Raw genomic sequence first — 15,597 nt, forward strand, 5'->3', positions numbered from 1 at the left:
ATAACCTTAGATGCGGGGAAGTGGAGGTGGGGGTTGTCTTTGAACCTGGAAAGCTCCCATAAGCAAAGAGCCCTACAGTGGATGGAGCAATTCCCTGATTCCATACAAGGAACCTTTATATATTCCAAATAAATCATATATGACTCCATATAAGGCAGCTTTCGATGTTCAGATTGTGCCGGGGTGTGTGAGTTCACTGATAAGCTGTCCATAAGTGACAAAGATCGGAAACCTAACAGTTGATGTGTGCAAACAAGGTGAATATGACTAATAAAGTTTATTTGTACATTTATGAAAGCAGAACAGGGATGAGGTTGCCTGGTTTCTCCAATCCATAGCAGTCGCCAACCCATTCCGCAGCATCCTCTACACTGTTCTGAAGGATCCCCCTGCCAACCGAAACAGATTTCGACCCAGTGGATCAAAGGCCATTCCAGAAATGGAAGGGCATAAAGGGAGTCCATCCATATTCTGCAATTCAGGATGCAGTCATTTTTCACTAAATCACTTTTCTATGAGTTTTGCCTGAAAGCAGGATTTCATTTTAGTTTTGTTTCTGCTATTTAATTTTTGCATGCCCACCAGTCCCTTTTAAATTTAAATAAAATTATGCACACTTCTTTTTTTGGACTCTGAGTATATTACTGTTTTCCAGGTGTATTCTGGTTAAGTAACACTGAACCTAATCTGAAATGCAGTTGTGGATAAGATGAAGAGGGATTTATATTTTCTGTTTAGCATTAGAGTGCAGAGGGATAAATAGCTCTCAAATTTCCACAATAAGACAACGCATCAAGGATATTTACATTCCCCATTATTGTATGTTATAGCTTCCAAGATCTGTGAAGAAACGTAATCAGTAATTCTTCCCCTTCAACAATCCCTTGGGTCCCCTTAAGCCTTCTCTGGAAGAGGTCAGAGACATGCCAGAAAAGTTCGCCAAAGGGTCTGATGATCTCTTGGCTAGAATTGCTCTTATTCTTTTCTCAACACCAGTCAGATTTCTATTCTCTTTGTTATTAGTTTTTATCTCTCTCTTGTTTGGTAGCCTTTATTTCTGTGGCACAGGGGAGGCTGCCAAACTGGGTCTTTCACCAGGGTGAAATAAAGCCTAGTTTCACCCCTGGTTGAAGTTCATACATATACAGCTAGCCTACCTGTCTCATCAGGTTTGCCAACTTTCATAGCCTTGCAGTAAACCACTTGCCAGGGCAAACTGTTATTACTCCAGGAGGAAAGATTCTCCATTATTTAAATGCCCTTATGGCACATTAGTTCATGTGCGCAAGCACAGTATTTTAGTGAGCAACTTGACTAGTGGCAATGTAACCACACGAAACATTATTTACATTGCCAACTTCAGCTGAGATAGCCACATACCTTCAGATGAATTATGTCTAGAACATGTAACACAATAGGGTCCTCTTCACACATTAGTTGCACATAGAGGGCAAGCCTATTGAAAGGACTCAGCCAGGGCTACACAGATAACCCCACTTTCAAAGTTGAATTTTTCGTCCTGCTCCATCCATTGCCACTACTATCACATTGAGAGTAATATTGGCAGCAAGGAGTCTTCTCTATGGAGGTTACCTATGGAATTCAGAACCCTGATGAATAAATAAAGCACCACACTGCAGATATTATTTTCAACACAAAAAGGGGCAGGAGGAATTGCTATTGAAAGATGGGGCTAAGTACCGTATTTTTCGCCCCATAAGACGCACCGGCCCATAAGACGCACCTAGATTTTTGGGGGGGAAATAAAGGGGAAAAATTTATTTCCCCCCCAGGTGCGCTGCGCTACACCAGGAGCTTGGGGCGTGCGGAGCTCAGCGCACCCCAAGCTTCTGCGTGCCGGCAAGGTCTCCGCTAGTGTGGGAGAGCCGGGCGCCTCTCCCAGGGCTAGCGGACCCCTGCGCTAATCCAGAAGCTTGGGGCGAGCTGAGCTCAGCGCGCCCCAAGCTTCTAGGTGCGCGCAAGCAGTCCGCTAGCCCTGGGAGAGCTGCGGGGCTCTCCCAGGGCTAGCGGATCGCTGCGCTACACCAGGAGCTTGGGGCGTGCTGAGCTCAGCGCGCCCCAAGCTTCTAGGTGCGCGCAAGCAGTCTGCTGCCGCCCCAAGCCTCGCGCACCCGGTGGGACCTCCTGCCGGGTGCGCGAGGCTTGCAGGCATTCGCCCCATAAGACGCACCCCGATTTCCCCTTCATTTTTGGAGGGGAAAAAGTGCGTCTTATGGGGCGAAAAATACGGTACACATACATGAGGCCCCTTTAAACAGGCTTGGCCTCAAATTCCTCATGAATGTGAGACATTTCTTTTGCAAATTTAAGTTATGTGAAAAACCTCTAAAATAGAAAAATCAACTCCAAAATCTAGAATTCATCAACACACACACCCAAAGGGTTTTTTTTAATGAATTTTATTACTTCCTCAGAGTTCAGTTCATAAAACAGATTAAGGTTTACTTTGACCTACTTCAACAGAACCAATATAGTCTCAGTACACCAGTGCAAATAGTTTGGAGACTGCACTGGTAATTTGACTGTCTGAGAGCAATTCCACAATAACATAGCAAACAAAACTACAGACAACGATGTCAGTGAAATTTGAGTTTCGGGTCAACTTTCATAAAGCACCTGTGGACTCTGTGCTTGGAGAATTTATAAAGTGTGCAATAGTGATAGCTAAAGAGGTGAATTTTCTCTATGAGACCTCATATTTGACTTCATCTAAAGTACTGTGTCCACCTCTGGAGGCTACATCTTAAGAAGGCCATAGAGTCTGTATATTACAAAAAGAGGGTTTAGAAGAGGGCAATGAAGATCATCCACAGTTTGGAAAACAACTCTTCTGTGGAAAGTTTGGAGGAACTGAGTATGTTTATGGAAAAGAAATGAATGAGGGGCAGGGGACATTGTAATTTTCTCCAAATACATGAAGTATTATGACACTGGGGAGAGCAAAGACTGATTCTTTGCTGCCACACACGATGAGATTCAATGAGCTAAAGTTACAGCAAGGTAGATTTTGATTGCATACCAGGAGAAACGTCTTGATATTGAGAGCAGTTTGACAAATGAATGAATTACCTGATGTGGTTCTGGGCTTTGCACCACTGAATGTCTTCAAAGAAAGGCTGAAAAGCCATTCATTGGGTATGCTCTAGTCTGGATTTGCCATATTTCCACCTACCGCGTGGTACTGCAATTCTAACACTTACATCCACATCTAAAGTGATACCTATTACAAACACTTTCTGCATCCATTCAGTTGCATGGTTCGCACAATAGGCTAAGCTAAGCCTAGGTTCAGTGCATGCTCTGGGAGAGAAACTTGCAGCCACTTCAGTCCTTATGGCTGCCATGCTAAACTAAGCCAAGGCAAAAGCAAACCTACAAAAACCTCAGTAAAATTGTGCTTTATTAGTTTTCCAGTTAAACTACACTGTAAAATTGTTTCCTAAAACCTGCTAGAAGCATGGGTTAATTTAAAGAAAAGTACTATACAAATGGAAGCAAAATCACTCAACATATAATTTTCCACTTTTAAGAAAAGGAATGGGGAGCCATAAGTTCTTTTAATGGTTATTGGCTGCAGTTCAGTATAGGGTGGTTTTTTTTTTAAAAAAAAAAAGTCATTATAAATAGCTTTGACGGCTTGTTTAAAAATCTAGATTAAACCAGGCAATATCAAAGTAACAGCATTACAGTACATTTGCTCCTTTGCACAGAACAAAGCTATTCTCTGAATAATAAAATACACTAAGCCTGCTTTTCTTAATTCAGTCTAGCGCTGCAAAGTAATTAACAGTTATATTTGTAGCTGCCCAGTTATATTTTTCAGAGGTTCCTGTTTTTAGTGCATCACACTTTCTATTGCATCATTCTGAATCCTAGTTTTGTTTGTTTTTTTAACATCATCCACCTATCTAGAAAAAGAAATAGGTAAAAGGGGGGAGGAGACCAATACTGGCTAGAGTCTGACTTGTGTAATTTCCTCTGATTTTTCTTTTCTCGGCCCTCACATCTGTATCTTCCCATTGTATAACATTACTATAGTACTCCACTTTTGTTTCAGAGAATGCAAATATCTATCATGATTCTTGAAAATAACTATTTTTTTAATTCTGATCCTATAATAATTAAGCCCAAACATTACAGTATTAAATACTTTTTAAGTAGGTAAAAATGGGGACTTAGCATATGCCACTTACATTGTTTAGAATGCACACACAGTCTTAATACCAGGAAACTTCATTTTTACATTCCAAAAATGTAAACTATAAAGGTAAAGGTAAAGGGACCCCTGACCATTAGGTCCACTGACTGACTCTGGAGTTGCGGCGCTCATCTCACTTTATTGGCCGAGGGAGCCGGCGTACAGCTTCTGGGTCATGTGGCCAGCATGACTAAGGTGCTTCTGGCGAACCAGAGCAGCGCATGGAAACGCCGTTTACCTTCCCACCGGAGCAGTACCTATTTATCTACTTGCACTGGTGTGCTTTCGAACTGCTAGGTTGGCAGGAGCAGGGACCGAGCAATGGGAGCTCACCCCGTTGCGGGATTCGAACCGCCAACCTTCTGATCGGCAAGTCCTAGGCTCTGTGGTTTAACCCACAGCACCACTCGTGTCCCTAATGTAAACTATACTATCAGACAAATGCAGGAAGTAACCTAATTATTTGATCTTAAATTATTTTACATTTCCCAATGTGGCAGAGTAGGTTCTGAGTGATCCCAGTGCAACTGTCTTATTGTTCCAGCCCGCAGTCCCTCTCTTAAGGCTATATCCTGAATGTGTGGGGAAAGAACAGTGTGTGTGTGTGTGTGTGTGTGTGTACTTCTTTTTTTTTACCATTTCAATCTGTGTCCCATGAAGCTCATTATGCTTGTCTACAAGTTTAACCATGTCTGGCTTTATCTACATTATGGAAGCTCTTTGGCTAAAATTGACAGCAGAGCGTGAAGGTCAGTAGATTATGGCCTTAAACGCAATCCATCTTCCAAAGATAGTATTTATACATGCTGTTTCATGGGGAAATGCATTAATACCCCAAAATCAGAGTTTTGACATAGATAACATTTTGCATTTGAGTGACCTTTGTTATAAGAAAAATAGGAGACAGGATTCACTTCTGCCACCACGATGCCCTTTTCCTTTTGCTCGTCCATTCCACACTTATGGGAAAAAAGGAAAGAATTACAAAGTGGGGAGGCAGGCTTCACAAAGAGCAGGGGTGTACACTTTCAGAACCTTGATCTACAAATTGGAGTGCTCAAGGACATTTCCATCAATTCATAGCATGCATTGATGGCATTCATTCATTTATGCAGTGACACAGGGAGTGGTATACACCAGGGTATCAAAATGTCACCTAAAGCAGCATTAATGAGACGGATGCATCCTGCTGTACAGTGTCATTTCCAATGCCACTCTAGCAGCTAGCTACTTTATGCAAGACACACTGTCTTCTATAATTGCTTATGTCACACAGTGACTGGAATGCCTTCAGTTTGTTCTGTCTCTGAATTGCCCCCACCTCCATATTTAGCCCCTTCTGCCATGGTCCCAATCTCCATCCAAAGACATCTTAACCTTATCATCTTGTTTACTTATACTGGAAACCCATCACCAATTTCAACAATCTGTTCCCAGCTACAACACACATATCAAAATAGACTGGTGCTGTTGTTGTCCGTGAGAATCTAGACACAGTTTGCACGCTGAATGCTTTTGGACTTACATTCCTTCTTCACCCATTTTACTCTGAAGATCACATCTTATCATAGCTTTTCTCCATAAAGACTCATCCATGGCTTCTGTCATTTCCATTTCTCTGATTATTCTTCTCATCTCTGTTCACCTGGCTACCTCCCTTCCAGAATCACAAAATCAAGTGATCGCCATGTCGAAACAGCCATTACAGAGTATAGTTGCCTTCCGATAAGTTGCCCTCTGCAAGGTACACTTCTCTTCAAAAGACTTCCCAGACTATCTTAGGGGCACCACACAGCCTCTGCTTCAATATTCCCATCTCACTTGTCATTGTCAGCCCCTCATCTCTGTCCCAGGCAAGTCTTCCTAATGTATATTATACAAAGCTCTGGGCTTTTCTGTGTCTTACTTGGCTGCTAGCACACCGTTGGCACTAAATAAATATCAAGCCACAGTAATAGTACTCAAAGTCAAAAAACTCCTACAGCATCAATTATTTCAGAGTGATAAGAATTTTCTACTGTTAAACAGTATCCCCTCAGGACCTGTTCTGATATACCAGTGTAGGAATAAGTTTATCTAAGGCAAGGACAGGGAATCGGTGGTCCTCCAGATGTTGATGAACTCCAGCTACCATTATTCCCAGCCAACATAGTCAATGGTCAAAGATTATGGGAGCTGCAACCATTCCTATCCCTGCTTTAAGTGTTCTTAAACAAGACAACCAACCACACACGTCAAAGTTCTCCCCGCATCCTGCAACAGCATGATGAGATAAACTGGCCTGCCCCCTACAGAACTTTGTCTTTTAAAATAAACTTTCGGGGACCAAATCCCCACAAGTTTTTATTACTGTATATTATGCGGTATAAAATACACATGGAGAAAATGGTTGTGACTTACCGGGCCAAAAGCATTGCTGTCAAAGCTGTGTCCACGATGATCACCCTCTACCCACATGTGGCCATGGGGAACCTTTACGTATTTCTTTTTGTAGCCTATGGTTCTAAAGAGAAATGCAATCGCACAGTTAGTGGTATTAAAAAAAATATTTCAGCCCCCAAAGTAAACAACCAATACTGATCGCTTTTCACAATAAAACAAAAGAGAAATTAAAGCATACGGATTAGTTCTGGCCCCACCCCAGGCTGGTTCATATATTCCTGGTAACTTTTGGAACTGCTTACAGTGCAATTGTGTGCATGCTTAGAAGTAAAGTCCTACTGAGAAGTAAAACCCTACTGTGTTTGGTGGGATTCCCTTACTAAAAAGTGTATTTAGTTTTAAAGTCCGAAATGTGGGGTCTAGGAGTGCAATTCCTTTTTCATTGCTGAATATTTGCTCCAGATAGAGCTGAACTAAGATTTCTCAGAGGAAACTTCTGAGATTTTTCTTTTGCCTCTCACCTTCGATTTCCCACTTCCCAATTTTATCCAAATATAACACCCTGCCCCAGCAGCTACAATATGTGCCCCATTATGCATTATGGAGGATTATGAAGAATGCAAAATGGCAGATAGACTGGCAAGACATTTGCTGCTGCCTCCCTTCGTGTTACAAACAAAAAACTGAAAGCGACGAAGGAAGGAGTTCTTCTCCCATGGGTAATAATGAGCCTCATCCCTGAGAAACTTGAAACAATTTATCCCCTCCCTGGAGAAATTCGGTGAAATAGTCCCCACAATGTCTTTGTTCACAGATAGAGCAGAACATTTCCAGAGTCCATTTGCAGACTGCAGGAAGCAGCCTTGAGCTCTGTGCCCCTATTCTATTTCTGTTTAGACTTCTGGGTTTCAGTAGTAACCTCAAAGGCAAAGCGAGATACGTCTGGGGAAAACTTGTTAGGAGAGAGCAAGTTACACAAGTAGTTCAAGAGGTGACGTTCTGCTGTGAGCTTGTTCTGAACCAAAGCCCTCACATGATATCAGGAAGCATTCTAGCGCTGCAGGGACTGACGTTCCAATGAGACAAATTCAAAACCATGATAATCACCCGAGACACATACATTTTGTTCCTGGAATGATGTTATTTTTATCATTATTCTCCATTACACAACCTGTAGCATACTGCAGATGGGGGTGGGGAGGGCGGGGACTACATTAACCCCAATTCCCTGGGGGTTAGACAAATGCAGCTGCTCTGAGCACCCGATGTCATAGGCAGGGAAATTTCCACTACACAAACAGTGTTACCCTGTATGGATAATGGCACACAGAACTTTGGATCATGTCCATATATCGCATTAACTGGTGGTTTAAATTAGTACTCGAAACTCCCATTGTTCTAGGCGCATTTTGCGACAGGGAATTTCATTAGCATGATCAGTTTCTGAGCTCTGGATGCAGGAATGCATCTAAAATTTCAGATTAAAACTGCAGCGTGGAAGGAAAGGAGGACCTTTTTCTGCCTCCCCACTTCCAGCTACTCTCTGAGACCCTCTTAAGGATAGTAGGGGGGTGGGCAGGGAAAGGACTAGATCATGGGTAGGCAAACTAAGGCCCGGGGGCCGGATCCGGCCCAATTGCCTTCTAAATCCGGCCTGCAGACGGTCCAGGAATCAGCATGTTTTTACATGAGTAGAATGTGTGCTTTTATTTAAAATGCATCTGAGTTATTTGTGGAGCATAGGAATTCATTCATTTTTTTCCTTCAAAATAAAGTCCGGCCCCCCACAAAGTCTGAGGGACAGTGGACCGGCCCCCTGCTGAAAAAGTTTGCTGACCCCAGAACTAGATCATGTGAAAAATGAACATAATATTTTAGCTGTGGTTCATTCATTTTCACACTTAGCAAATCCACACCGTGATCAATTCCCGCCCAGAAACCAATGTCCCCACTGCAGAAGGACGTGTGGGTCCAGAATTGGCCTTCACAGTCACTTACAGACTCATTGTTAAAACCATGTCTATGGAAGACAATCTTACTTGGCTGGTGATCACCAAAGAAGAAGTAGTTTCATTTTCAGTTTTGTATTCTTGTTATAAAAAATGTGTGCCTGGACATTCTAATGTTGCACCCATAACCTAGGTTTAAGGCGCCATTTAAGCCCTAGCTTTCATATCTCAGTTTCTAACACTGGTTTTAACGCTTAAGTGAAACAGAAGGTCACAATTTATGATGAACACAAAAGGCTTTCTAAAACTTTAAAAATGTCAATAAAGCAGGTGTGGTTTTTAAAAAATAAAAATAATATAAACTGTTAAGCTAAAAACGGATTAAAGCACATATCAGCTTCTATTTATTATTATTGTCTCCAACCTTCCCATTTTCAATTCCCCTCCGATACTGCCCACCCTCACGCAGTTACAAGGTTTGAAAAGAGAATGATAAAGAGCCTACTGGCACAGATATTATGAAAGGTGGGGCGATATTTGGGACTTCACAGCTAGGTAGAGAAGGCACAAAGCTCCCTTTCCCATGTGCTGTGACCCCAATATTAATTTAAGAAAGAGACACAATGCACTATGTGTAACATGAAGGTTGACCCTTAGACTTATTATAGGTCACTTCCATAGTTCAAAACAGCCCCAGTTAAACTCACAGGAACAGCTCCATGGAACAGACACACGATAGAATTTCATGCTAGCTAGAAGGAGGTTCATACAAAATTAACACGTAGGTACTCCATTGCTCAATAGAAACATGCAGATTAAATACTCCAAAAAGACAAGCCTTCTTCTCTCCTTATAAGCACTCCACACACTCTAATTTCATGAATGCCAAATTTATGCTTGAATGTAAACCCATGTACTCCTAAATATTAATACATCTTTACTGGAAAAAAAAATACTACATAAGGAACAACCATATCTTGGCTTAATATGCCAAGATATGACTGAGCCTTTCTGTTCTCCCTTCATGGTTGTTGTTGTTGTTGTTTGGTTGTTAAGTCATGTTCGACTCTTCATGACCCCATGGACCAAAGCATGCCAGGCACTCCTGTCTTCCACTGCCTCCTGCAGTTTGGTCAAACTCATGTTGGTAGCTTCAAGAACACTGTCCAACCATCTCGTCCTCTGTCGTCCCCTTCTCCTTGTGCCCTCAATCTTTCCCAATATCAGGGTCTTTTCCAGAGAGTCTTCTCTTCTCATGAGGTGGCCAAAGTATTGGAGCCTCAGCTTCACGATCTGCCCTTCCAGTGAGCACTCAGGGCTGATTTCCTTCAGAATGGATAGGTTTGATCTTCTTGCAGTCCACGGGACTCTCAAGAGTCTCCTCCAGCAACCTTCATGGTACACCCAAATAAAATGTGGAAGTATTCAATTAGCCATAGTCCTTATTTCGTCCAAATCAGGAAACCATGGTTACCAGCTTCAGAACAAGATGGGCTCTTAAACCAACATGGCTTGCTCTTAAACCAGCCTGGCTTTATTCCAGGTTTGGACAAAATAGGAAACAAGAAGCTTTGCTTCCTGGTTTGCAGGAAGCTTTGCTTTGCATTCAGGTGTTCCAAGAAGGGTGCGGGGAAGTGGCTGCCTGAATGGGCAACAAGGGTCATTTCATACATCATCTTATTCAGTTGAGTTTTGCTCAAACAAATAGTGCCAGCTCAAACCACGCCAAAACCACAAGCACACACAATGGAAACAAACATCAAAACAAAGTAGGGGATCAAAAGCCAATGAATTGATGGAAGGTTCAGAACAATGGGAGGTTGAGAACAATAATAAAAGGTACCTTTTATCATATGTGGTGGACTTGTAAGATAAAACTAGCTTTCTGGGAGATGATATATAATGAAATGGAAAAAAATGTTTAAAATAACTTTTGTTAAAAAACCAGAAGCTTTTTTATTAGGAATTACAGGAGGAGCAGAAAATACTTTTAATGTATGGAACAACAGCCACACGGATGTTATTGGCCCATAGTTGGAAAGATGACAAAGTCCCTACCAGAGAAGAATGGCAAACCAAGTTGATGGACTATGCCAAGATGGCAAAGCTGACTGGAAAATTCAGAAACCAAGAGGATAAAATTGGGAATGAAGAAAATTTCTACGTTATCTAGGTGACCACTGTAAGCAGACGGAAACAAGAGCAGGATTTTGACTCACTTGTAGTGGATGATATGGTTTGATATAAAAACTGGAGTACATATTAATATGCAGTTGTAGACATTTAAGCACTGCCAGGGTTAGCGAAAATCAGTGTGTTACTGGGTGGGTGGTGGGGTAGATACTAGAATACAGCTTGTGGAATGTGTGAAGAGCCAGTGCTATTTTTCTAGAAAAAGAGGCGCCAGAACTCACTGTGAACGCCTCCCTTGTTCTCTTATAATAGCAATGGTGCCCACCTGAGAGGTGCAGGAACTGAGTTCTGGTGAGTTCCAGCTGAAAAAAGGCCCTTTGAAGAGCCACATATCAGTGAATGATGAAACAATTTGGTGACAGACCAGTAGGACCATCAGGCACTAGAGGCCAAGATGTCAGAATCACGACCTGCTATCACTGCTTTCATTTTTAATGACACAGAGAACTATATTAAGCCTCAGCTATCAAAGAAATTGGGTAAGTTCGGAATTCTACCAGTGATACATTCCTATTTATAAATGTGACACACTGCTAAAGTCCCCTGAAGCTATACAGGTTGTAGTTATCAAAACATAATAGACACAATAACATATGTTTTTTTATTATTATTCTGTTAAGAATTCTCAGAGGAAACTGGGTGATGGTGGGGAGTTGAATGCCTTCAAGCCGTTGTCCTTTTCTTTTTCAATATCAGTTTTAAAAAATGCTATGCAAGACCATTTTTTTGTCATGAAATATTCAGTCTCAGAGCAAAGCTTCCCTTGTTTCCAGTCTGTCACATTAGGCATTGTACGAGTTATAAAATGGTCATTAGCATGATCAAAGCAAATATATTACTCAAAGCCTTTAACTAGGATTTTCTTGTTCTGTGCAGTCACTCCAGTATTTAATGCTAGGTCTTTTCCTCTGTCACTGTCCTCACATACATTCTAATCTACTAGAGAAGGTGGGGATTCATTGATCCGGAGACTTTACATTTATTCTCCACAAAGTGCAAATTAATCTGTAATTCACAGGGACTTGAAAGGAAGTGCACAAACAATGTCTCCTTACGTGTTTTACATTCAGTAACAGAAGTTGGATCTGCAGCACAATGTTGCAGTGCAGAGCACTCCCGTTCAATGTCCAAGCCAACCAGCCATGCCATCTTCCAAATTATTCTCTTCCCTTTTGTCTGTTGTGACTGTTATTCCAGTAACTGTCATTTTTAACTGCTTTCTGTTTTTCTCTGTGTGTTTGTGAGGGATAATGGCTGCTGAGAGAGGTTTCTCTGGATACTGCTAAGGACAGTGTTGTGTCAGTGTGATCTGTGTGAAGTGAAACAGACAGAGGAAGATCCCTAAAGGTTAAGAGGAAGAAACCTGTGTAGGAGCTCTCTGTAAGGAACAAAGTGAATAAGCATGAGATTGTAAATATATTCTTCTCAGGTGTATATATATATATATATATATATGTATATCTATATCTATATCTATATATCTATATATCTATATATCTATATATATATGAATGAATGAAAGTAAAGTTCTTTCGAATACAGTGGTACCTTCATGGTCAAACAGCTTGGCTCCTGAACAAATTGGCTCCCGAACGCCACAAACTCAGAAATGAGTGTTCCAGTTTGCAAACGTTTTTCGGAAGCCCAATGTCCGATGTGGCTTCCGCGACTTCCAACTGAGCACAGGAAGCTCCTGCAGCCAATCAGAAACTGCGCCTTGGTTTTCTCACGGTTTCAGGAGCCGAACAGACTCCTGGAATGGATTAAGTTTGAAAACCAAGGTACTACTGTATAGACAGTCTGGACATTGTATATCATCTCTCTCTCTCTCTCTCTCTCTCCCCTCTCCACACACACACACACACACACACACACACACACACCCTACCCTTTTTCTCACCCAGTCAGCAAACATTCCACAGACACTGAGCATGCTTCATACTCATTTAGTTGTTTTTGGATTTCCACACACTACCAGAAGTAGACTTTGTTCCTACTTCTGCAAACATTGGGCCTCCACCAAGCATGTTGATACAGTGGTACCTCAGGTTACATGCGCTTCAGGTTACAGACGCTTCAGGTTACAGACTCTGCTAACCCAGAAATATTACCTCAGGTTAAGAACTTTGCTTCAGGATGAGAACAGAAATCGTGTTCCGGCGGCGCAGCAGCAGCAGGAGGCCCCATTAGCTAAAGTGCTGCTTCAGGTTAAGAACAGTTTCAGGTTAAGAACGGACCTCCGGAACAAATTAAGTACTTAACCCGAGGTACCACTGTATCTCCCTTTTCTTTTTCAGTAAGCCTGTTTTGGCTACATTGTCATAGTTTACTATTAACATATTTTTAGATTCATTTACCAATCCACAGAATGCTTTATGAAATGGAAGGTTGTGTGGAACGTGAGCCCTCTTTTTTCCACAGGACATTTAATATACCACATGCTAATCCACATTCCTATGCACACATCTCACCATTTGGGTAAACAGGAGGCACTGTCACAGTTGAAGAACATGCCGAAGCAGCCAAGGAGGGCATGGAACATGGCTGGTGAGAAGTGTGGCCTCAGCAGAGTTCAAAGACCCAGAGAATGAGACAGAAAAATAGAAACCTCTTTTGCAGAGGAAGAAATATTTCAAAAAACTGAACAACCACCAGAAAGAGACTTGGACACTGGGGTGATCAAAGCTTTGGGGGTTATGAGGCCAAATTGCCTGAAGGAGCGCTGTCAGTTGAAAGGCCATGGCAAGCGTTCGCAGAACTATGACTCACAAGTATTTTTGTTTTCTCATTGCACACCTGATAAATCATTACAGTAGAAATGCAGAACCTGGGACTTGAATAAGTTTACCTGTTGCATTATCCTTAAGCACGTTGCATTGTACAGGGATTATTTATTGTATTGAATTAGCTTGCTTTCAGACATCTGCCAGAAACTTCAAACATTCAATTTGCTCTAATATGTGCAAAAAGAAGAAGAAAAAGAAAGAGGTCCTACAGAACTTCTTAAAAGCATGAGTGCATTCTAAAATCTCCATTCTGTACATTAGCTTAACACTGTTGTTCAGATCATTACATCTGGTATAAGAAATTCTGTCTGCATCACATTTCATTGAGGGTGAGGAGGATGACATTGGTTGCTTTAGATTTAAATTGATTAATTGTTTTGACTTATTTTACATCTTTAGAATTTAAATGTTGTATTTTATTGATTGGTTGTAATCCACCTAAAAGCTGGGCTAAAAATCCAAATATCTATATATGTGTATGTGCATATACAGGAGATATAAAATGCCATTACTTTTTGTAGTTGTGAGATGGTTAGGGTTGTCATATTTTGAAGAGCAAAAAAGATTTGCATTTGCTGACTTCTGCTTTTAACTATACTTTTAACTAATATGCGGGACGCGGGTGGCGCTGTGGGTTAAACCACAGAGACTAGGGCGATGGGGTGAGCTCCCATTGCTCGGTCCCAGCTACTGCCAACCTAGCAGTTCGAAAGAATGTCAAAGTGCAAGTAGATAAATAGGTACTGCTCTGGCGGGAAGGTAAACGGCATTTCCGTGTGCTGCTCTGGTTCTCCAGAAGCACATGACCCAGAAGCTGTACGCTGGCCGACTGGTTCGCCAGAAGCAGCTTAGTCGGCCAGTAAAGCGAGATGAGCACTGCGACCCCAGAGTTGTCCGCGACTGGACCTAATGGTCAGGGGTCCGTTTACCTTTACCTATTTCACCTCAACACTCGGAGAAGCGCTGAATGAAGCCACCTGCAGCTGCCGCCACCATCTCAATTACTGCCAAATGCCTCTGGATCATGCACTGAGGGGCGATAAAGATGGTGGGTGCTGCTTGCACCCACTTCCATTGGACACTGGAGTGAACACCCCTGCCAGTTGGAATTGCCCTGGTAAGATTATGAAGGGTCAGGCTGCAAGCAGGAATGGGCGGTATTGCTTAGAAGGCTACAACAGAAAAGGCTACAGCAACCACCTCTACCTTAACTTCTCAGAGAATGCCCACTAGGGTTGCACTGCGCAGAACACATATTTAACATATTCCTTCTATATCTGTATTTAAAATTAATGAGAAATATTTTACACATTTCTTTAAGTTGCATTGTATGTAGCAATGGCTATCTTACTGTTCTTTTTATCTGGCTGATATTTTAATACACCAACAATTCACCAATAAGAATGGCTTAACAGGAAAAAAATAAATCATTGAAATGGCTGCAGTGCTTTCGATGAGTTGGGTGTGCCACACTGTGCTTTCCTGCTTCTTTTATGAAATTATTAGCCCATCAGGGAGTCCATGAAGTACAATGATATCTGAAAGTTTCATCTGACCTGTGCATGTGCACCAAGAGTATTTTCTTATTTTTTAAAAAAGACAAATTCAATACAAATCCTATTTAGCAAGGAGATCCAAAATTCAAAATAAAATTAAAAGTTTATTGTATCGTGCACTTAGTTACATTAATAGCAAGCTACAGTTGTAAACTCATGTTACAGCAAATTGGATCATCCATTATTTAATTTTGTTGTGTATGTGTTTTTATAAAAAAACAGAGTAAATTTTGTATTGGATTACTTTCCAAGAAAATCAATAAATCACTTGTGCATGCAAACTGAGCTGCAGACTTAAGAAAGCTGCATTTACTTAATGATTGCCGCTTGCCTTTAATTATTGTTGTGAAGAATGCTTCTGGTTTTACTTGAAAGAGCAAAATGAAGATGAAAGTGTCCTCTGTGCGCCACTCATTTGTGTATTAACAGCAGCATGGCATCTCCCGCAATAAATATCAATCAACTGCTCGTTCCTTTGGGGCATTCATATATATGGCTCCATCAACTAGGGC

General features: G+C 41.5%; 1 protein-coding gene across 1 annotated transcript in view; it reads right to left on the reverse strand.

Annotated features, from left to right (window-relative positions):
* IMMP2L (inner mitochondrial membrane peptidase subunit 2) overlaps positions 1–15,597 on the reverse strand; it is a 479,372-nt gene that overhangs the window by 95,038 nt on the left and 368,737 nt on the right. The window contains exon 5 of the mRNA XM_081211867.1: positions 6,620–6,722. Coding sequence (XP_081067993.1) covers positions 6,620–6,722 — 103 coding nt within the window. The remainder of the gene's footprint in view (positions 1–6,619; positions 6,723–15,597) is intronic.

The sequence above is a fragment of the Podarcis bocagei genome, assembly GCF_964188305.1.
Source record: "Podarcis bocagei genome assembly, chromosome: 10".
NCBI lineage: Eukaryota > Metazoa > Chordata > Lepidosauria > Squamata > Lacertidae > Podarcis > Podarcis bocagei.